At 41.3% G+C, this 23618-nt stretch overlaps 1 protein-coding gene across 3 annotated transcripts in view; it reads left to right on the top strand.

Moving 5' to 3' along the window:
- Window positions 1–12217: 12217 nt before the first annotated feature.
- Window positions 12218–23618, top strand: part of kcnb2b (potassium voltage-gated channel subfamily B member 2b) — an 88475-nt gene continuing 77074 nt past the window's right edge. Inside the window, exons 1-2 of one of the 3 annotated variants that reach the window (XM_086190999.1) lie at window positions 12218–12354; window positions 19984–20699. In XM_086190999.1, coding sequence (XP_086047125.1) covers window positions 20115–20699 — 585 coding nt within the window. In that variant the 5' untranslated portion in view covers window positions 12218–12354; window positions 19984–20114. Of the gene's footprint in view, window positions 12355–19104; window positions 19203–19983; window positions 20700–23618 lie in introns of those variants that run through there. The other 2 variants (XM_086191001.1, XM_086191000.1) reach the window with 2 other exon arrangements.

Below are 23618 nucleotides of genomic sequence, written 5' to 3'. Positions count from 1 at the left end.
CTCCTATTTTTATAGGAATATTTATACTGAAAATACATTTTTCATGTACGGCAAAATTAATCTTATTTTAATCAACAGCTTCCAAGTTGCTTGACCTACAGGCTCCAATCAGTACCAGATATTACTACTCGACCAGACATGTAGGACTTTGGTATTGCATTTCATTTCCTCTCATATTTTATATGATTATTTAGCGCATATGCTTTTTACATATATACAATGACTGTTTTTGATATTTGTTGAAACATGTTGATAACTGTATGTTTGAGAGATGGTTTAAAATAGTCGTGGATACAGAAATGTGATTGTTAGCATGATGTTAGCATCGTCTGCCCGATAGAGTCACGTACACTTGTGAAGCTAATTAGTTCTGGTTAAGAATTACATTTTAGATTTCCAATAAATGTGTGTTTTAATTATGCTACCAACAACAACACATATATTCTGGCTGAAAAACACTGATTAAATCTTTTGAATTAAAATGCTAGAAATTACCTAAGTTTGATTTATAGAGGCAGATTTATAATTCATGAACCAATGACTTGGCAAAAAGGGGGAAAAAAAATCAAACAATTTTCCTATTTCATTTGAATTAATTGCTAAACAACAAACTACAATCCATCATTATTAATGTCACGAGGTATTAAGTTCTGAGGTCCAGAGTCCATATCTACCATATGTGTATTGGATGAAAACTAATATTTACCCGGTTATTACTCCCTCACATTGTGTTTGAGATGAGTTGTTGCCCAAGCAACATTTGTGGAAAAGCTCCATATACAGCAGATTGAAGCCAGTGACACAAAACAAATATTATGTCTCCAGCTGAGCTCAATAAGTCCCCTGGAACCGACTGAATTAGGTAAATATTAGTACCTACATAACAATAAGGAAGAACTAATTTGAGGCCGAGACTCATTCAATGCATTAAGAGAGTGTATTTTGGCTACACTTGTTCCTGGTGTTGACTTAATGAGCGTTCTTGTATGTGTAATGGCTATCTAAATACATACTGATGTGAATGTTAAGTCATTCAGAGGAACGGAGTGTATATCCAGGACTGCACCGAGGTTTATGTTAGGATGCTCCACTGCACCAGCACAACGACTCCATAACTGCTGACGAATGTTGTCGCGGTGCTGTGTCTTGGGGAGGGCATAGCGTACAAGTCATTTCCTACATGCGCCTCCATGCATTTGATGCTTTTTTTCTAATACACATCAACATTTGATTTTCCAATTTTCCAGTTTGCTATATTTGCATATTGAGTGTTTTGTGGGAAACGCGACATCCTTAGGCAACTATTTGAGAATCCTTTCACCCATAACAGCTTTTTACTTGCTGTAAAAAAAAAAAGCTTCTTATTGTTTTATAAAAAAAACAACAAAAAAGCAGGTTATGAAGCTGTTGTGCCAAATAGGCTGAGAACAGCAATATGCAGAGTGCATTAACTGCAGAGCTGTCAGTCTTAAATTCACAACAGCTTAAGTGGTGCATGTGGTCCTGGTGACATGTGGCCATGCGTTGGAGTTCCATCACTTATAAATGAGATTACCTTTTAAGAGTGGTGGTGTCCTTGGGGGGCTGGACCAGGAACAGCTGAGAAATAGCTTTTTTTCTTTTTCTTTTTTTTTTTTCTTTACACAATATTTTCCCCCGGTGTAAGGGTAGGCCGTTTGTTTGTGGTTATCATATTTTTGTGGTGGTGACATGCCATCACTCACTAAGAAAATAAACGTTACAGCTTTATTCCTTTTAAATGAAAACAGTACAAGATGGCACTCCTATGTTCATATTGTACATAAGTATGATACTTATAGCCTATAATGTGATTATTAAATGTATACTGTCGATAAGATTTATTCTTAAATCTGCTTTACTGTTGGTATATTATATTCTAAATTATATGTAAACCATAAATAAGATTTATTCCTATATCCAGTTTACTGCAGGGATTATGCATATATTGTTTTATATGCATATCATATACATTATACCTATATGCTATATGAGTAATATACATTTAAAGTATATTGTATTGCACATATATCTATATGTATTTTATGCTGATCCTATGTGTTGTCAGCTAAGCTGGATTTTCACATTAAGATACATCAGAAATTACTCATGTAGGCTTTTTTATAGTCAGGGTTCAAAACACAAATTCACTTCTGTATTCAGTGAACAACAGCACTTTATTCTGTTTTTTTGGGTGTTTTTTTTTTCTTCTGACAGCAAAGTTATGAAAAGTTTATTAGACAACTCAATCGACGGACTCAAATAACTGTGAGGGCCCAGAGGGGACCAGGTAAAACCAAAACGACTGCAAAAGAAAACTGTACACTGCCATCAAAAGAAAAAAGAATGAAGAGAATATTAATACACATATGAAGAAATATATGAACTGATTTATGTGTAACCAACATATGAACACGTGTGGTGAAAAAAGAAGAAGAAAAACGCGCTTGTTAATTTGTCTGATTTTTTTTTTTTCCACCAGGGAGTTTACAGTGTCTGGCTGGTCGGTCTGTTAGGATTACACAAAAACTAATTAGGTGATTTACCAGAATGAAGCAGAACCAGGATGGTTGTGTTTCTTAGAAATAATATTCCACGGACCATTATTAACTAAATTATATTTGAGAAGAAAAGGGAAAAAAAGGACATGGCAAACATGTTCAAACAGTCTGAGATAGCGCATTTTTCAGGCATATTAGCAGATCTAATATCTCTAACATAAACACACACACACACACACACACACACACTCACACACACGTATCTGTCTAAGCCCCAGCTGATCCTAGCTATAAGCTTAGGTGAGCTCAACTGGGTTGTCTTGAGACTACTGTGCATATTATGACCTGCTGGAACCCCCTAAGGTCTAAATCCCTGATCCGGGTGTTCATGATTATCTGTGTGGATTCGCACAGGTCAAATTGGAAAAACAATCACGAGCTACACAGGCTGCTGCAGCTTGTCAGGTCAGAGACAGTATCATTTCCATCCCATATACTAGCCACACCATCTGCTACGTCAGTAAGGTCGAGGCCCTCACTCACTCGTTAATAGAAGCATTACATTTTTCAGTGCTTCAGTTTTTTTTCGTAAGGATGAAGACATTTCTTTACATGCTGCATGTTTTTGAAGTGATAATAACAATTCATTAGTCTATTTCTTCCCATATTTGTCCCTCACCAGCTCGTTCAGGTTCAACAGAACAGTATCTCATGTCCAGCTCTGAAGGATGTGTGTGTGTGTGCGCGCGCGCGGCTACGAGCCAATCAATGTCTCTCTGTGTGCTCGCCTCTGCTTCAGACTCTGACTTACCTGAAAGACAGCTTCCTCTCAGCTAGCCTGTAATCTTCTTCCATCTGTCAATGTCATTGATTACACCGACTTTATGTTTTAATTTATAGCGGCTCGCTATGGCTATGACGTAGTGTTTAGGATCAGTCATGTTGGCAGGAAGTCACTACAGCCATGAGTTGTAACATACTAATACATTCTACATAGAATTATCCCAACAAGTCCTCAAACAACCAGCCCGCGTGTTTCATATGTCATAGATAATTGATGCTTTACGATGCGTCATCCCTTTGTCAAGCTCTGGTTTGACTCAAAAACTCTTGGTTTAGTTTCAGTGAGATGTTTAGGTACAATCAGAGTTTTTAAAATATTGTTTGCAGCCTATACCTGGAAGAAAACCATCATCTTCCGAAGTATCACTTTCTCCATTAAGCTCAAATAATTCTATATCACGCAAGGGTTGCAGGGGGGCTGGAGCCTATCCCAGCAACCTTCAGGCGAAAGGGTTCACCCTGGACGGGTCACCAGTCCATCACAGGGCCAACACATATGGACAGACAACCATTCACACTCACAGTCACACCTACGGTCAATTTAGAGTATCAATCAGCCTCGTCCCCTCTTGATGTCTTTGGACTGTGGGAGGAAGCTGGAGTAACAGAGAGAACCCACACAGGAACAGGGAGAACATGCAGACTCACACAGAAAGATCCCGTGCTGGAGCCGGGGCTCGAACCTGGAACCTTCTTGTTGTAAGGCAGTGGTCGCTAATACATGAATATAGGTCATTTTCACCATTTGTATTTATGACCCATGTTTTATCATTGAAGGATCTGGAGACACACAGAGATAAAAGGCGGAAAGATTGTTTCAAGTGTACAATCGAGGGAACCCACAGTCGGTGTAGTGTTTAACGCTACAATTCCTGTAGTCTTGCAGCTCTCCAAATGCTGATTGTGTATCAGTAAGTCGATCATGACTCATGGTTAATTCCACACACTTGACAAAGTAAAAGCTTGTTGACCTCAATAGAGAGAATGTTGTGCCTGAGTAAACCAGTTGGCCACCAGGGTCAGAAGTCAATTGGAACCAAAAGGCTTTACTGTGTGGTGAAGTGATGTACAGCGGGAGCAATATGTTAAGAGAATCAATTATTGATGGATACCAAACGTGAGAATTAGAATATAGAGTGCTACAAAAGAAATACAGAGGATTCGAGCTCTCACAATTGTAGGATGACCTTTTTTTTCATGCCACTATTTTGTGATTGAGGAAGTTACGAGCTGGTGGACTTGACAGGCATTGTGGGTAATGAACTGCCTCCACTCCACTACAACTGTTATTTTTGAAGGTCAACGGGTCAAGATAGCCACATCGTCAAACTGCTACCCTCCAAACTCTTGCTAATGAGTGCTTGGCTTCACCGTCTCACTTCAATGAGCTGCTGTACACTCGCAATTCGCACTTCATACCAAGAGATAATAAGAGTCCGGAGGCGGTTATTATTTCTCCAATATGTGCTTTTATTTATACGGGAAGAAGTGAATATCCATGAGCGTGCGCAGGTTGGCTCGAACTCGTCAATCTTCAGGTTTTATTCCTCCGACATTTTCTCCCTCGCAAAGGTCAATTTTCAGTACAATTTAAAGCTACAGTAGCAAATTAGGGAATGGCCTTTCCCACCTGCCAAAAACCTGTTCCCCCATAAAATGTTAAAAAAAAAGAAAAATGATTAAAAGACCCTTATTATTATTCTACATCCACCCACCCTATGCCTGCTTATGGCATTATTTTATGTATTTTATTAGTAGTATGACATCACTTATTGTTTTCTGTTCATTTTATGTGCCCAGTTTTATTTTTGTTTTGCACAATAAACTTTTGTAACTCCGGTAATTAGTTAAAAACATGCAAATTTATGGGTACATTTTGCATTCATTTCAGACCCTCTTTACATATTTTCTTCTATTTATTTTCTCTTCGACATTTTTAGTGTCCAAAAAAAAAAAACAACAACTCTATAACCGCAAAAATATGTGTGAACATGCACATTTACCCGTAAAATTCCTGTGTCGAATTTGTCTTAATTTCAGATCTTCTTCTCATATCTTAAATTTTTCTGTTCTGTTCATGTTCTTCTTTGTGTTAGATTTACTGATAGACACACGGAAGTGTGTAATCACTCGATGCTGGAGTTGTAGCTCATAATGAGCTGCTTGGAGAAAAGGTCACATGACTTCTGTGACACAAGGTACTCTTGTGGTTTTTTTTTTAGGACTTTTTCTTCTCTTCTCTTTGTAATTCTATGTTTTCAATAAAAAAAAGAAGAAGAAGAAACAGATAAACTGAACTGATTTGCATGTTCCTGGTGTCAGCGTCACTCTTATTGTGCAAGAGTGAGCCGGGCTGAGAAAAAGCAGCATTGCTCAGCTAATGATGATGACACCACCTTGTGGAGACAACACACATTTCTATCACAGAGACAACTCATGAGAGGACTTCCAGTATTTTGTGGATGACATTGGTGTGCTTAGACAAGCAGGTTGCTCTATTTTAATTAGAATGGACATGCTTATCTAGCAAATACGTGAAAATTTGTGTGGAGTGCAGAAACACTCCAAAAACTGCGTGGTGTCATTATACCTTGTGGTTATATTCTACTTCTTTATTTTGAAGAATTGCAAATATCAGGATACTTTTTTGAAACGTATCCCGTTTTACTGTTCGAGAGGCAACAGCGGCATCAAACACACGACAACTCCCTCCGAAATCCAATCAGGACTGATGAATTTGAAACTGATGGCAAATCTTTACGAGTGCAGCCACTTACTGGAGTGATGAAAAATGAGTGGATGAAGAGGTGGTTGGGGGTACAGAGAGAGAGAGAGAGAGAGAGAGGAATGAGGATACACTGGTAGATTTATGACTTCTTTTTTAAAGCATACTGCAGAAACAGTCTCATAAATGTTTCGGATGATCCACAAATAAATAACTCCCATCACGTCGCCTCAGCATGCAATAAATAATCCTTAAAAAAAGTTCTAATTTATTTGTGTGTGTATATGTGTGTGCGTGTGTGTGTGTGTGTGTGATATTTATGTGAGCTTTTAAACACATCCATCTAAGGCAGACAGTCGCTGCATCGTGCTACCTTCATAACACGTGAGAGTGTGGGAAAGAAAACAGGACTGAAACTCTACTAGCCGTCTCCTCGGTGCAGAGATTTCAGTGTATTTACCATCAGCCGTATTCTACTCTTGAACCTCCCACTGCCTCCCACATGCACCGGACAAGAGACTCACTGTAAAGATGCCCTTTGTACTGAATAACTCACTACACATGATAACACTCTGGGTTCAGAGAAAGTCCAATAAAAGAGGGGGAAAAATGCACGCCTGTGTGTGTGTGCGTGCGTGCGTGCATGTATGTTTGTGTATATTTGCAGCAAGATGTGATTTATCTACAGGAAGATGCATGTTTTGGTGGCGTGCCACAATTGCTCGGTGTGCAGGATATATATGTGTGTGTGTGTGTGTGTGTGTGTGTGTGTGGGAACTCATATGTGTTGGCGGAGGTTTCCCTGGAGAAGAAATGTAAAACACAGCTGACCTTTCAGTCAAAAAAGACAATTTATTCATTGGCATTGCAGAACTTTCTCTCTATTTTCTATTAGTTGTTATCTCTGCTGTTCTAAAGCGACTCTTCCTGTGCTCTCCTGTTATTGATTCCTTCAAATGCCTGTCTTCAATTGAGGGACAACAAGATTGAGATAATAATTCAGTTTATAAGCTTTCAGTCGCAACTCCTTCATAGCTTTCGAGTCAGTTTTACATTTTTTTTTTAACTTTACTGTATTGTGTTTTTTTTATTGTTTGTTTTTTTCTTTTTACACACCAAAGCTGAATCTCACTGTTAAACTGAGTCTTATCGGACGGGGTCCAGCTGGCAATGTCAAAACAGATGGCTTAATACCCTCTAGGGTTTCCATTCAAAATAAATTAGTTCAATAAAATACCAAGAGAGCTCTTGGAAACCAGACAATTAAACGCCCGGCATATAGCACAACCCAGCTGTATTTCAAAAGACTGAAAGCTCATACTGATGAATGCAGTCATTAAAAAAGACAGCACTCAATACACTTTCAACACTGGACATTAAACACGCAACAGTACGCTCTGACACAGACCCAAGAAAGGTTCAGAAATCACACCTCCAGTGACGATGGAGACCTGAGTCATGTCAGCTCACTCTCAGGAACCGATATTGCACAAAAAGTTGTGCTCATTACCTGCGTACAATCCTACGCTGCAACACAATCCATCGCTTTGACCCTCACACCTAAATACTCCAAGAGATGTAGTGGCGACAGGTGCGAGCGCCAATAAGTTTCACCTCCTTGCTAGCATGTTCCACTTCAATGATGTAGTTCGAGGCCCTTTTGAGTCTCTCAACACAAAAACTTGGAGCTCAATACTGGACGTCTCTCCTTTTTTTCTTCTCCCTCAGTCAAAAATGCAGTACTCTCAAATAGTTTTGACAAATCTGCGGTTAAGCCCTGGATAGGTTTAGACCCAGTCTTGGTTATGGTTAGTGACAGATCAGAATACTGAAATATCACTGAAAATGTCCACATTTCTGCTAAAAACTCCCTGTATTTTTGGGAAAAACACGGCTGCAATTTCTTCGCCACAGTCTCACCAGCGGTTCGCAATTGAGTGGGTTACATTCAAGCTATAGTGCATTACTTTTTCAGAGATTTGCCCGACAGTGTAGAGCAGCAGCTTGCATTTGTGTATAATAAACACTGTAAAAAAAAGAAAAAAAGAAGTCATTGTAACTTAAAAAAGTCAGTGTCTTAGTTGCCTTGGAATTTTACATTGATGGAATTTGAGATGACAAGTTGATGTAATTTTGTGAGTAAATGTACAGTACTTGATTCGAATCATTAGAAAACTACCTCAACTTGTCTTCTCAAATTCCATCAACTTTATGACAATGATTTTTTTTTTTAAGTTACTAGGCACTTTTAGGTTGTTTTTTATTTTTCCCCGCAGTGCTGATTAAAACATGTTATCAATACTCTTGAAAATCTAGTCACTGCTGTTTTAACTCAAATATTCTTGCAGCCGAGTTCAGTTGCAGCAGTTTGTATTCCAGGAACCTTGTAACGGCCGTCTGGTGGTCGTGGCACGGTTATCTAACTCTGCATCACCATCATTCATTATCTTTATTACCCCTGCATCAGTCACAGTAATCACATGGACAGAGTTCTGCCAGGCGCTAAACTTTCCCTCCTCAGGTGTGAGTTACAGAGAACTCCGGGGATAAATTTACCACCCTTGGCAAGGGTGTGTCATTATTCCTTTTGGGTTCCTTTTCTGTCAGTCCTTATGAGTGCCCTTCAAACAAAAAAACCTGAAAAGATATTCACAGAACAATGATCCAACAACTCCCGTGTAAAAGCCTGTGCCTGATCCTTTCTCAGGAGTGAGTGCAATGATCCAAGTGCCGCCATCTGTCCTCATCGGTTCTCCTTTATGTTGACAGCAATAACTCATTTTGATACTTCACAACATGGCTTCTCTTTTAGACTTGAACCTGCGCTGCATTAGAGGTTGAACTGTGAAGGGTTGCCAAGTACACCTCATGATCAATGAAGGTCCCATTCATACAGTGGGGATTTGGAAGTGCAGGGCCCTTTTTTGTAATTGTTTGGCACAGTAGGAACAATTCAAAACACTATTCCCTACAACCTATACAGTATATCTAATTTTGAAAATAGACCCGGTCCTTTACAAACTTCAGGAAATATTTAACCATCATTGCCTCTCAGGAATATAAAGGATCAACTGAGCTTTTACACATCCCAAAAAATGTATCCACTAGGAATTTAACTAGCTTAAGATGGATTTACACTTATGCATTAGGGGGTTGTGTAGCCTCCGTTGCTCACTGCTTCTCCTTGAAATCTCGTCCACCAGTTATGACTTCAGCAACCGTTGAAATGCTCTCTTTAGTGTGTAAATTTCTCGGCTAATTAGTTTCTCATTGCTGTTTTAGATATAGTTTTTCAGAGCAAAAAGAGACACGCAAATGGCAACCGTACAAAGCGTGTACTGGCGTTAAAACCCCCAAAGACCTGTGTTTAAGCATTGTGTGTACTCATGGATGGTTTTGCCAGACACAAGCCTGGTCTTCAGATCTATTTTTAAAAGAGTATTCTGGCACACAAACAGCATTAAAGATGACTTCACTGAATCGGTATTTTGAAATTCTACCAGTGAGACAACTGCCTCACATATTAGGAAACAAATGGCAACTAATACTGTATATCAACCGAATACATGGATCTTCAGCTGTTGCAGGGCTTTCGTGGTCATGCTGGATGAGGTGTGTGTGTGTGTGTAGGCGTGAGTGTGTGTGTGTGTGTGTGTGTGTGTGTGTGTGACTCTAGAAAAGACAGCTTTGCCCTTGAACCTCTCCAGTGGTACTTCGACCGAGACTTCATTCTTTCCTCATCAGTTTCAAGAACAAGCGACGCCTTTTCTGCCTCTGAGAGGACCGACAGTATATCTTAGGTTTACCTGGTCCTGTATATTTTTGCCTTTAAGAAATCACAGAAGTAGCAGAAGCATTTATTTTGGACTAAAATTGTGAATAAGAGGATATTGGTAATGGAAGTATAATTTTACTCTGAATGCCAAGGTAGTGCACCAATCCACCGAATTACCTTCCATGATGAGGGCCGCTGGGTTTGTGTTTCCTCAAGCTTGGATATCTGGAGGGACAAAAATGGCTGTGTCTGCAGGTGGGAACTAATGAATGTGTTATGGTTGCTGCACTAGCACCTCCTCTGGTTGATTGGGGTAATGTACAATTAGTGAGAGAAATACCAAAATATGCAGCGTTTTGCAGAAGTAGACACATTTATCTGAGAGAGAAAAAATACTGCTCTGTTTTTCTGAAATGGCAACTTAATTATCTCATTAATTCATAAAAATATAGCATTTTTGTTTGTTTGTTTTTTTAGGAAAAACATCATTAATCAGAAATAGTGGACATTTTTGTTTGATGTGTCCTTAAAGATCTCCGAATCATCTTAATAATCTCGTTAATTAAGAAAAAATCTGGCATTTTGTTTTGTTTTCTTTTAAGAGAAACAAATTCATTAGTTACAAAAATAATTTTTACATAGAATCTCTGAATAACTTAGATAATCCATCCATCCATTTTCTTCCACTTATCCTTTTAAGGGTCACAGGGCAATGGAGCCTTTCCTGTGGGAGGAAGTCGTAGTACCCAGAGAGAACCCACGCAGGCACAAGGAGAACATGCAGACTCCACACAGAAAGATCCGGTGCTCCAGCCAGGGCTCGAACCTGGAACCTTCTTGCTGTGAGGTGACAGCGCTAACCACTGCACCACTGTACCACCTTCTAAGGTAGATAATTTTTCCAGAATTTACAGATTTAGATAATTACGTCAATAAATCAGGAAAAACGGCTGATTTGATGACAATTAATACATTAATTTTGAAACGTGACTTGCAAATAATTACAAAAACGTAATTGTAACAAAACAATTATAAACACAGCAGCGCCCAGTGAGAGATCAGGCATAATAAAACCACCTTTAGCTCCAGAGCTGAACATTCCCAAACAAATTTCAATTAAATCAGCACTAATCAGTTGACATAAAGTGAGTCTGGAGCTTTAGAAGTGCCTTCGGTGACTAATCCGGGCTTGGTCCTCAGTCCCATATGCTCAATCTCTCTATATCAGGAGTCAAGGACAGACATCAACATCAGCACCATTGACCTCTTTAACAGCCTGGTTTAAATTAGAAGCAGCTTCCACGGAGCCAGTAGCAGAGTACATCAAGTGCACTGACATCCACAGCAGTTAGCATTATCTATAAAGGTGTTACCTTGAAGGATGCAAACTTTATATCACATCACCACGGACACTGATAGTGATTGAACTTATCAATTGGATATATTGGATGATAGCACACAGTGACTTGATGAATTGTTAAATGCAAATCCCCAAGGATATCTCACACACACACACACACACACACACACACACACACACACACACGCACACAATCCAGTTGGCTGACGCTACGAGGGGTTTGGATGTCAGTGCAATTCCATCTCTCATGCGTAAAAGCCAGAAATGACCTGCTGTCTCCTCAGCGTAACCCCTGAAACCCACGTCAGCAGGTAAACAACAGCTTGGACAAGGAAACAAGATATATAGCAGTGCTCCTCTTTGACCACAACACAAACGAGGTATGTGGGCACATGCCAATAGTTGGCCCTGCTTGTAACCATTTGTCACCAGTTGGTCTGTTTGCAGCAGGAGGTAGAACACAGACATGAATACATGCAGCAAGTGTGGATTGGGAATGAGAAGATGCAGGACAAATGATACAGTAACACGAGTCTCAAATGCAGAAATCTATAGGAAAGAAATTTTATGTAACATAAAAAAGACTGCTATCTGGGTACGGAACACACAAAACTAAAAACAAGCAGTTCAGTTATTAAACATGGGAAGACCGTAAGCAAATGCATTCAAATTATTTCAGGAAAAACACAGATCGCATATGAGGCAGGGATAACAATAAAACCGACGACGAGGAATAAAAACTGGCGGATGGGCATTGGTTTTAGACAGGTGAGTAAAACCAAGGCACAGGTAAAACACGTGAGGCAAACAGCAAGAGTGGGAAAACAGGACGTAAAAAATAAAAGTAGGCTTTTCAAAGTAAAACAGGATTTAGACATAAAACAAAAACTGACTTGACAGAATATCATAACATCCAGCTGTGTCTTGTCAGTTAATCAATCCTCATCAGCCGTTGTGTCCTGCACCTGTTCTCACTAGCTGGTTGGTTCATTTGTCTTGTAGTTCCTCTTATAGCCTGGTTTTAGTCCTGATATTTTGGGTTTAGTTCAGTAATATCATCAAAATCCTCCCCTGCGGCTTGCTGCATTTGGGACCATGGGCCTCCATTCATGGTGACAGTAAGACATTAGCTGTAAGTACAGTATGAATATTACTGTTGGACATCACATTTTTGGATAGCACTCAAAAAAAGATCGTGTTGTTGCCTGTCTATCGATATGTCTTGACAAAACTCTCAGGAATTCTCTTAATTGTGTTAAGATTAATGTTATGACATGATGTGTAGAAGGCCACAAACACAGTAAGGACCCCCCCCCCCCCACACACACACACACACACACCCCTGCCCAGCCTTTCTTCTGATTTAATTTGAAAAGGACACAAACAAAATATTTCCCCATCAAAATATCCCTCGCAGGAGTGTGCAAGTTTGGTTTCCTGTCCAAATGATTAATCTTTCACATTATTTTGCAGAGGGACTCACAACAATACCTGGTGACTCAATTACATAACTGACAAATAGAATCAATGGGACTTGTAGCATAAACATGGCAGCAGTTATGCACCATCAGCATAAGTAATCAACAGGAATGATCTGCACTGATTAGCAGCCTAAACAAAGATGTGTTAGCATCTCCGGTTAACGAAACAGAAAACAGTGAGAAATGTAATGATATAAAACGGGTTGAGTTTCATCTAGTTTTGATGCAGAATTTGAAGGATTGTGTTAGGAAAAGTTACTGCAAATGTTTTGGAAATTCATCAGTAATACAGTCATTTTTGGTGTTCAAAAAAAAAAGAAAAAGCTTTTTTTTTTAAGCTTTTGAAAAAGCTCAAATGTCACAAATCAAACACACGAGACTGACCACCTGTTCCCACTGCCGGCGTCGTCACAGATGTTCCCGAACTTTGTCTTTATCTCTGGCCCATGTGCAGTATGAACAATACAAGCTGGTACTCTAGAATTTTCTCTATTTTTTTGCTGTGGGAAAAACGGAAAAAAAATGTTTGTTTCAGCTGTGCATAATATTACTTATATTGCCATCTTGGTGCAGCATCACATACTCTATTTTATTTGCTCCAAACCAGTTAATGCAAACACACCCAATGCAGTTTTTCTTTTAGGTTTAGTTGCTGAACACTTAAATGCAAATGCAATCTGTGTCACCAGGTCATGTGATGTTAAAACAACAGGGTATGAATTTTAATGCAGATCGTGTCTGTATTATTGAGCTCCTGACAGGGGGCGATGACACGTACATAGCATTAGCTTTGTTAGCATGTCTGTCACTGGCTAACCTGTTGGTGCCTCATGTGATGACCAGTCTTGCCGCCTTCTTTTTTTCATTCACCACAAGCTCCTGTCACCTTCAAGCGCTATCCACACAGTAACTTCACTACACCATTTTCTGGCTGGCTGCCTCATTCCTATAGGCCACATGGGTATTTACAACAGCGCACAGGGTTCATAATCATCCCCCCAAAAATGATTATTGAGCTGTGTCCATTTAGCAGGCTGGGAAAACTTCCTACGATGGTCCTCAGAGCAGGCACCGGCAGGCTGAGACCTTGTCTAATAGTGACACCTTTTGTTTTGTTTTGTTGAAAAGAAATAAGATTCTCACATTCTTATTTACAAGACATAAAAACTAGAATCACCACTAGGAGTTGTGGCCAACATCACGCTCTGAAAAGAAAAATAAATTGAAAAACCCCTCACATTTTTATTCATGGTTAAATGCTTTAAACACATTTAATACAGTTATGCCAACCACGACAATTAAGGAAGTCCCTTCAAACGTTTGACAACATTGTTCTCATGTGTCAGCAACAGTATGACTTCTCCACACCGGAGTCAGAAATAATAGTGACTCCACTGCTCCAGCCCAAATTTATTTAACTCTTGTTCAGCAATGAGAATAAAAAAGCAATTCAGCTCCTCCACAAATAACTTCATTGCGCCCTCCTGGTCCTTCACTCCAGATCAGTGGAAGACGCTTGGAGGTGCCGCCCCTGCCCTGATTACATAAAGGCTCCCTCTCATAGGACGACTCTTGATAGCAGCACCGGCAGGTCAAATTGCCAGCCTGGGTGTTTTTGCAGCAATTACATCAAGTGCATCATATTCACATTACCATGCTGCCACAAGCACTTTGGGTGAAGATACAGCTCTGCCACTGAGCGTCTGAACCCCTGCAGGCCTGCATTATTCACACTGATGAATGCAGATGAGTGTGCTGCAAATTCCTGAAATTTGGACGCCAATGCTTCTGCAAATGACGTGCATGAGCGCAGCTTCTGTTTCTGCCTGTGGCGGTGTGTGTGTGTGTGCGTGCGTGTGCTAGACAGTGTGATTGTGCAAGTAATTGACCAGTGCTCGCAAGCTCCCAATAAAAACTACAACCATCCAATTAGTGATCCAGGCCCTGAATGTATTATGCAAACATAACCAGCAGAGCCGTGCAGCAATCAATCATGTTTGTTTTGTTTGTCCCCTTCTAGCAACCCTTCGACAGAATGTTGTGGCTAAAGCACCATGGATATACGCATAAAGACAGGGTGCTCTCTTTCCAAATTGCTTTTAAGGATTTGATTGATTGACGGTCAACGGGAGAGACAATAAACACGGGGAGATAGACGTTACGAAGGTCTCCGGTAGAATCTGAACCTGGATTTTTTTTTTTGTCAAGGCATGCACGGCTTCAAGGTACAGACTTGGACTACTGAGCCCCCCCCCCCCCCCTTCCACTCACCCAACCCCTGGGACACTGCACATTACATTCATGTTTATGGTGTGTATTTTTTAAAATGTTAGGTAGTGTTGGCAGTGTCAAAGGTGAACAGGTGTGTTTTGCAGGATGAATGAAGAGATGACATAGATTAATGACTCTGGTGTGTGACAGACCATTATATTGAAGGCCACTGCTGCCCAATGTGGGTGGGTGGACCTTGACATGGCCGGCATCTAAAAATAGCCAAAGAGAATAAACAGGCTGCTGCTATGGTGTTTCCTCCCTCGTACTGACAAGTGTGCAGCCTCACACTTGTATTTATTGTACCATGGCGTACTGACAAAGTATGCAAGCTCACAGTTGGCGCTCTCACTGTGAGCCACTCATGGACCATCCCCGACTTTGTATTTCACCAAATAATTTGAATTATGCCAGGCCTTCAGAATATAATATAGAGAGAGCTGTGGGAGAGTGCAGTGTTCACATCTTTTAAAGAATTCTATTAAAAAGCATCCCGCACTGATTGAATGCATACTGTAATTTGGCTGAATGTGACTTTTGCTCTCTGCCGCCTGCAGAAACTCGATACTAAATTACAGCCATCCACATTCCTTTATATGGAAATACTCGTCCTACATTCGAGGCAAATATCAGCTTTGATTTTTCTGAAGAATATCTAGCACACGATTGTTTAAAAGCCCAATAAATTGGGTTTATTTACATTTCTGGTGATTAGGGAACATGCAAACCTCCTTGTGTACCTCTCAGTAATGAGTGTGTGTTATGAGCAGATGATGATGTGTCTCTTATGTGCTGACAGCGTCACAAGCAAGAGCTGTGGGGTGCAAGTGTGTCCACAGTGTTGTTTGGCTGATAAAGCGGACACATTTTATGACAAATTGGAATGAGGAAAATACAGCAGGCAGTGACAGCTCAAGGATGAGGCAGCCGGTATCGTCAGTCAACTCTCTTCAGTCTGGGACTGATGACAATTCACTTACAAAAGAGAGGAGGCGGCTGTTTACCGAGGTAAACCCTTAGACTTTAAGTTCAGGATGTTGCTACTCATAACTTTCACATAGACTGAACGTTATAGCGCTGTCAAGATGTTTAATGATAAATATGAGGTTGATAAACCAAAGGGTTGATTCCATCTGTGTCCAAAAAAAAAAGAACAATCACGTTAGCTTTCTTCTTTCTGGCTTCATAGTCCAAAGTGCTTATTCAGCGTGATGCTACAATTTGGGCTGCTATGGCAACAGCCCACATAGAAACCCCACATAGTACACAGGAATTAAAAAAAAAAAAATTCTATAAACACCCTCCAGGAAAAAGCAGTGACCTGCAGTGCATCCCTTCTGTAAGGAAAAGTTAGTAATTACAGGTATCACTCTGCTAACTAGAGTTGTTCCACCCACGTGTTGGGGCAGGGGTTGGGTTCAGCTCCCCAGAGTACCCATGCATGCAGGTGGTGTGGGTATACAGCTGGAAGCATCTAATCTACAGCACAAAGTCTTGCATTGCTCCACACGACACATCGCCTACTATAGAAACTGAAAAATACATTTTTTTATAAACTGCCACATCTGACATCAGGGTTGCTCTAAATCAGTTGTCTGTTTTTTTTGTTTTTTTTTTAAAGTCTGGAACGGCATGCCAGTGTCTAACCGCGGTATAGTTAGGTATCTCTAAGGGAAGCAGGACAGGAGGGCGCAAAATAAGACACTGGAAAGTGGGTGTATCCAGAGCGGGTCATAACATAAGCTTAGGTGATGGTGTATTCTTCTGGATTTTGTACGTCCGTAGGTTGCTTTGTAATTTCTGCCCACCGATCAAAATGTGCTGCATTGTATCTGGAAAATCTACAAATTTCCTGTAGCAACCTGAGATTTGTTTATCAAGTTTTATGGTTTGAGGATCTCTCTCACACACACACTCACACGTTAAAAACAGACAAGAAGTTTGCATCACAGATCTACTGAATGGAAATAGGCAATTTAGCTAATTCTTCGAAACTTTTCTGTCTCTCTCTCTCTCTCGATAGAGAGCTAGATAGATAGATAGATAGATAGATAGATAGATAGATAGATATATAGAGCAATAGAAGGCACAATGAGACAACAACGGTATATACTGACTGGATGACAATACCTATAGCGCCATGTAATTGTTGAGGCACTCCTAAAATGCCTTGCGCATAATTTGGAGCAGAAAATATTTGAACTATTGTGCCTGTAAAAATTGTATTTTGAGGGAAGAAAACACATTTAAAGTTTGCAAACAACAAAAACACACCACAGTATATGTAGCATTTTTGTTAGTTAGCTAATGTATTTTAGTTCTTTTATACTTACTGGTAATAATGGAAAATTGACATGGGAATTTATTACTGGTTAAAATAAATGGCTGAAATTTTATATGAACATGAAAAGAAATAGGGGCTTTGGGGGGGGGCATACTGTATGTTGAGTAAGTGAACAAAGTGAACTGAAAAAAACTCTATCCTCTAATTTTTCCCTCCTTTTCATCTCAAACACCAACCGTATCGACAGCACTGTGTCATGTAGACATGCTTTTTTCGTGAATTACATTTTTACTCCTCTAAATACATGTTTTCACTTCAATAACCTTGTTGCCATATACAAATCAAATTTGCATGGCAAAACGATGATGGCAGCCCATCTGTTAGGTCGCCAGAGTGCTGATGTCCCATTCAAATAATTCATCAGGTCCATATGTGATTGCCATAAAAAGTGCTGTGGGACTTATCTGCAGAAGCATTCACGACATCTGCGCGGTGCCAAAGCCTTTCACCTTCAAACTACAAGTGCGCACACGGTTACGACATATAGCACATGTGCACGCTAAGGTTCCTTTTTGTCAATGCGGCATTATTGATCACTTGTCCCTGGAAGGAAGGGACATGGCGGGGGAATCAATTACACATATGCAGCGAATAATCAAATTTCTGTAAAGCGCTTGGGTAAGGGGAAATTTTCAACTGACATATAAGCTCTACAGGGAAATATCATTGCTCTAATGAAGTATATTCATTGGGACTGAGAGGGAATGAGTAGTAGTAGTGTAGAGAGAGAGAGAGAGAGAGAGAGAGAGAAAGAGGGAACAGTCCAGCCATGTAGGTAACGATCTGAGAGATAATAAGCAATACATAATTTAATATCTCTATTTATTCATTTAAGACCAGGGAGTGGGAGGATCATTATATATTGATAGGTAAAAGATAAGATGGGTTTTGATTACTTGAAGGAATAAGGTGTATCTGTCTCAGTTCATCCTTGACTTACTGCTCTCTAATGGTGGAGGAGGTAAAGAGTCAGGTAATGTTGTTGTCTTAGGCAGATCAAGTTAATAGGAGCAGGTCAAATGGAGCTTCTCAAATGGTTGGTTACTTGTTACCATCGATGTTTTAATAATAGCTGGCAGCCTTAATTGTTAGTAGGGATTGAAGGATGACATTTCTTTTTCAAATAAGCAAAATAAAATAATTTCTCACCGGTTTTAACTTCTCCAATTTGGTTTGCAGGCAACGCTTAGAATTTCTGCTTTAGCTTGTTTTGTTTTTTGGTTCTTGTTACTTTAATATATCATAAGTGAAAGAAATGCAAATGGAAATCAACTCTGCGTCCATGCGTCACCGTGCTCCTGCAGCCTGACTCCTCACTATAATCTCACCGTAGTGGAGCGAACTGGTTTCATTTGCTTGCGTTTTGAAACCGGGGTCCGCCGCTCAGTTCAACCTCTCGGATGTGTGGTGCAGCCCGTGTGCGCCCCTCCGCTCCTTTACTAGTGTAGAACGGGACGCTCCGCAGCTCGCCGTTCCTTCCCGCTGCCTTTTACGCGCACGACGTCTGCAGACTCAGTGATTCAGAGAGAGAGAGGAGAGGAGAGGAGGGAGAGAGCTCGACTCGTCCGCTCGCTTCACGCTTTCTGGATGAAGGCAGGAGTCTTTCCCGGTGTTCCGATGGCGGAACAGCCTTGAATCTGTAGCGGCTGATCAGTTCTACGGGATTTTGTTTCTTCTTCTTTTTTTTGACTTCGTTTTCAACAAAATGTGGGACGCGCGTTCTTTGCGCGGCATCCGCGGAGTGCTCTCGGTTGTAGCTGCTTGACTATTTGGGGAGGGGGTGGGGGGTGGGGGGGCAGAGAGATATCCCGGCTCCCTTTTCCATCCGCTACTCCCCTAGGAACCACAGGAGTTTGCATGCAAAAGGTGGTTTATCTCATCACGGTAAGACTGACTGTTTTCTCCCCCGTTTAAAAAACAAAAACAAAAACAAAACTCGACTCTACTTTGACCACGGTGGAAACACAATGTGCCAGTTTAGGCTAGTTAACATTGAAGAAGCTGGATTATGTGTGTCACAAACCTCGGGAAGAGAAAACGGGCAGAAATATTTTTGATTAATTGCATGCTGAACAAGTCGTCAGTGTGTGTGATGCTGCTTCACATGCTTTCCTCCAATGATCTACTCGCGCTTTATTGCATTCGGACGTGGAATCAGACTTTGTGGCACACTTTTTTCCCCGAGGAATAGTCAGAGAGATGTGACTGGTGTAAGGTTACCTGCTGGATTGAATTAAGACTAAGCTATCCCCCCCAACCCCACTCCAAATAAAAGAGAAATATGAAGTGTAATAGGATTATTAAATTAAGTGTTAAATTAAGATTTTAATACGAGGGTAGTTTTAAATGCAGCCAGGCAGGAAATGTGACTGTAACTAGCAAACAGGGAAAAAAGATGGGAAAAAAACTAGAAATGACTGTCATGTCTGGTCTCCTCCAAGTCCTGTAGAAGTGACATTAAACAGCAGCTTTAAGGCTTCTTCAGATCATTTGTTTTCTGACTGACCAACCTCAAAGTGTAATGGGCTGATTGAAGTTTCATTGGCTGCAACAGTGGTGTAAGGACAGTGCAGATCAGCCATATTGACTGTTAAAAGTTTAAAAAAAAAATCGAATGTTAGGTGTTGAAACTGATTGAAGGAATGTGTTTCTTTTATTTCATCAGCCATGGAGGGATTTGCCTAAAGAGGATCCAACATAATTGAAGATTTTTAAAAAAAATTTTTTTTTTGTTCTTGTTTGCCATCCTAACATCACCCCAGTTGAGTTTCCCTCCTTCTGGCCTTTTCCATCATCATGGCTGAGAAGGTCGGACCAGCGGGTCTCAAACCCACCAACATCAGAACCACTCCGTCACTTCCCCCGGAGCCTATCGACATCATCCGCACCAAGGCCCGCTCCCGCCGAGTCCGCCTTAACGTTGGGGGTCTGAACCATGAGGTCTTGTGGCGGACTCTAGACCGACTTCCGAGGACCCGGCTCGGTAAGCTTCGAGATTGCAACACCCACGAGTCCCTAATGGAGGTCTGCGATGATTACAGCCTGAACGAGAATGAATACTTCTTTGATCGCCATCCGGGGGCCTTCACCTCCATCCTGAACTTTTACCGCACCGGCAAGTTACACATGATGGAGGAGATGTGCGCCCTTTCCTTCGGCCAGGAGTTAGACTACTGGGGGATCGACGAGATCTACCTGGAGTCCTGCTGCCAGGCCCGATACCACCAGAAAAAAGAGCAGATGAACGAGGAGCTGCGACGGGAGGCAGAGACGATGCGGGAGAGGGAGGGAGAGGGAGAGTTTGATAACACCTGCTGCCCAGACAAGAGGAAGAAGCTGTGGGATCTCCTGGAGAAACCCAGCTCCTCGGTGGCTGCCAAGGTAGGGAACTGAAACTGGAAGTGTGATCACACCGCCCCCATCTCACATTTCCTCTTCAAAGCTCGGCCTCGATCATAACACATCACAAGCACACTTATTAAAGGCCTACTCCCACTTGTAATCGGGAGTTTAAAGCTTAAGACCGGTGCACCTTTTTTTAACTCTTGTTATTTTTTTCCTGTACCATCTATCTTTACAAACCCCAACAGTAGATTTGAGTGAGTTGTGGCAGTAGAAATATTTGCACAGTCAAGGGAAGCTGTGTGGTCGTTGCTTGTGCACTGGTGTGTGTATTTCAAGAATCACTGTGAGAGGAACCAACACTGAAAAATTAGGAATGGAATGACTGCAGGAGCACCAGTGTTTTGACAAAATAATTGCTGGGTACGTCAGCCTTTAGTGCTGCTTTTGTAGTCTGATCTTGGTGTAAATCAGATCTGTCAATGACTTGTGACAAGGCCCTTCTCTCCGAATGACTCGTTTCTCAGAGATTCTAGGGTGCTTAGTCGAAACTCATATTTCATAACTCAGTCATTTCTTCTCTCGGTTTAGAAAAGTCTGCTTTGTTTTTTTGTTGTTGTTTTGGTCCACCCTGGTAAAATGATCACCTCACTTTAAGCTCCGCCCACACCTCGTTTCATCCTCGTGCCCTGACTCGGTTAGGTAGGTCAAACCTTGATGAAATCCTATCACTGGTAATTTACATTTGGTCTCCAGTGTCCTGATCTGATCATCGCGCAAGCAAGGGCTGGCCTGGGATTATATTCCATGTCAGAGGATCATAAATGCAGGGTCCCCTGTGCGTTTGTGTGTGTGTGTGTGTGTGTATAATACATGCTTTATTGTTGTGAGCTTCCTTCCCCTCCAGGGAAAGGATGTTTCCCATTATCTGAGACAGTTGCAGCCCCTGATGTTAAACGGGTACCCGGCTTTTAAAACAGACTCTCTTCATGAGGCCTGAGTCTGTTTACCGTTCCTTTATTATTCCTCCATGTAGCGATGAGTGATTTGTGAGGGACAAGGTTTCCTCCTCAGTCTCCAGCCTTGGTTTGGGAAGCTGTGTGTGTATATTTATATATTACATGAATCAATCATAAGTAGGTTGTCAGTATGTTAATTTAAAGCAAACTCAGGTGATAGTGGTGGGGTTACGCTATGTGGTTCTTAAAGTGATTTACCTCTCCAGTGCAGCCTGTCATGCTTCACAGGATTGCTGACCTGTTTACTGTCATGCGGGGGGGGGGGGGGGGCTATGATACCCTTTAAAGGGGAAATCCCACCTTCAAATTGCATCGACATTCTTACCGGTGCTTTAGCGGCAGAGCTTGACTCCGATGGCTTACTCTTGTGATCACACTAAGGTTATCCACAGTGGAGGGTTCATTTGGAAATAGACTGCCAGGGCGGCTTGATTGTCTGTCTTATGGCTGCTTCCAGAGGTCAGGGAAGCCTTTTAGAGGGAAGGCGCTGAACCCTTGAAAGCCCTTGACGGCGAATATGCCATTACTAGGCTGCTACATAGCCGTGTGCTATTATACAAAGCAACCTGAGCCTTTTGTCAAATGCGATCTTCTGTTGTACACATTCCCCCCTTCTTTCTTTTTCTTTCTCCATTTTCTTTTTCCTCTTTTAAACAGGCGTAATCAGATATTATAAGAGTCCGGTGTGCTGGCACCCGTGGTCCTCCCTGCCCTTAAGTAAAGGTTAATCATGAGCGAAGTGCCCTTTTTCAGCAGGGTCAATCAAGCTAGGGTTGCACATAACAGCAATAACGGTAGCGCATGCTTGGGGTGTATGGGCAAGCCCTCACAGAGTTGACGTCAATCACATTTCGTCAGAGGAAAATCAGCTGCAGAGAAAAGTGGAGAGGTGTTTAGAGGTTGTGATGTCGCCAGAGGAAATCCCTGAGAGTGTGATGCAAGACACGCAGCCTTGTAAGTTACGCATCGGGACGCCAAGTTGGATCTTTGGCAAATATTTCCCATTGAATAATGAATGCAATGGACAAAGAGAGAAGACACTGGCTGATGCTGTGACTTTTGGTTGGAGTGTGAGGAAGAGGAAGAGCCTGGAGTCAGTGAGTGCCCAGAGAGTGTGGGGGTGGGCTTTGATTCACAGAAGCGTCCAGATTCTCAATGAACCGGAACCTTTACGGCTGTTTTGGTAACTTCTGAGTGTTAGCCACACATATACCACATTCAAATTGTGTGCCATGCCAGTATTTGATTTTCAACATATGCGTATAAAACATGCATGTTTTGAAAATCATGCTCCATTATTCATGCGTAATCCAGCAAATTTTCAGCAGCAAGAACGATCGGTCTGCTAACTCAATCCAGCCCAATGGAAAACTAGGTGGCGCTAAAGTACGCACACTTACTATGTATTATGTTGCTGTACCTCACTTTAAGACTTGATCAATATGTCAGGCTTACTTCCTGTGACCACCAGGCAGCGCTACCACAGAAATACTTTCATGTTAATGGGTGAAATATCGAAATTGACCAACCCGGCAGAACAATACCTCCAAACGAGATCTTCACAGTAAACCTTCACAGAGTCCTCATGATGGTTTTGACCAGATTTTGGATGGATCTGTTGGACCCACTAGGAGGAGAACATTGAGTTGTAGGCTAGCGGGCACTATGACTACTCTTCCCCACCAAAATTTTATGGGATTCTTCCTTGTCCTTGTTCCACATCCCTCAATCAAACTGAGCTGAAATCAGTTTTGCTGCTAACAAAGATTTCCTCGCACAGGAGGCTTCGTCTGGTAGTAATTTGTTTCAAAACACTGTCATGCACTGCTAAATGATGTAAAGTTGGAATGGCAATCACGAGTAAAATATCCGGGATCGTCATCTTATACTGCTGGCTACTGTTTTAATGAATCCAGTGGAACATGACTTCCGTGATGTA

This window comes from Aulostomus chinensis, chromosome 21 (assembly GCF_037954235.1).
Source record: "Aulostomus chinensis isolate RoL2024-O1b breed Wild chromosome 21, RoL_Achi_v1.0, whole genome shotgun sequence".
Taxonomy (NCBI): Eukaryota; Metazoa; Chordata; class Actinopteri; order Syngnathiformes; family Aulostomidae; genus Aulostomus; species Aulostomus chinensis.
Note: the sequence above shows the minus strand (reverse complement) of the source record. Positions and strands in the feature narration are given on the sequence as shown.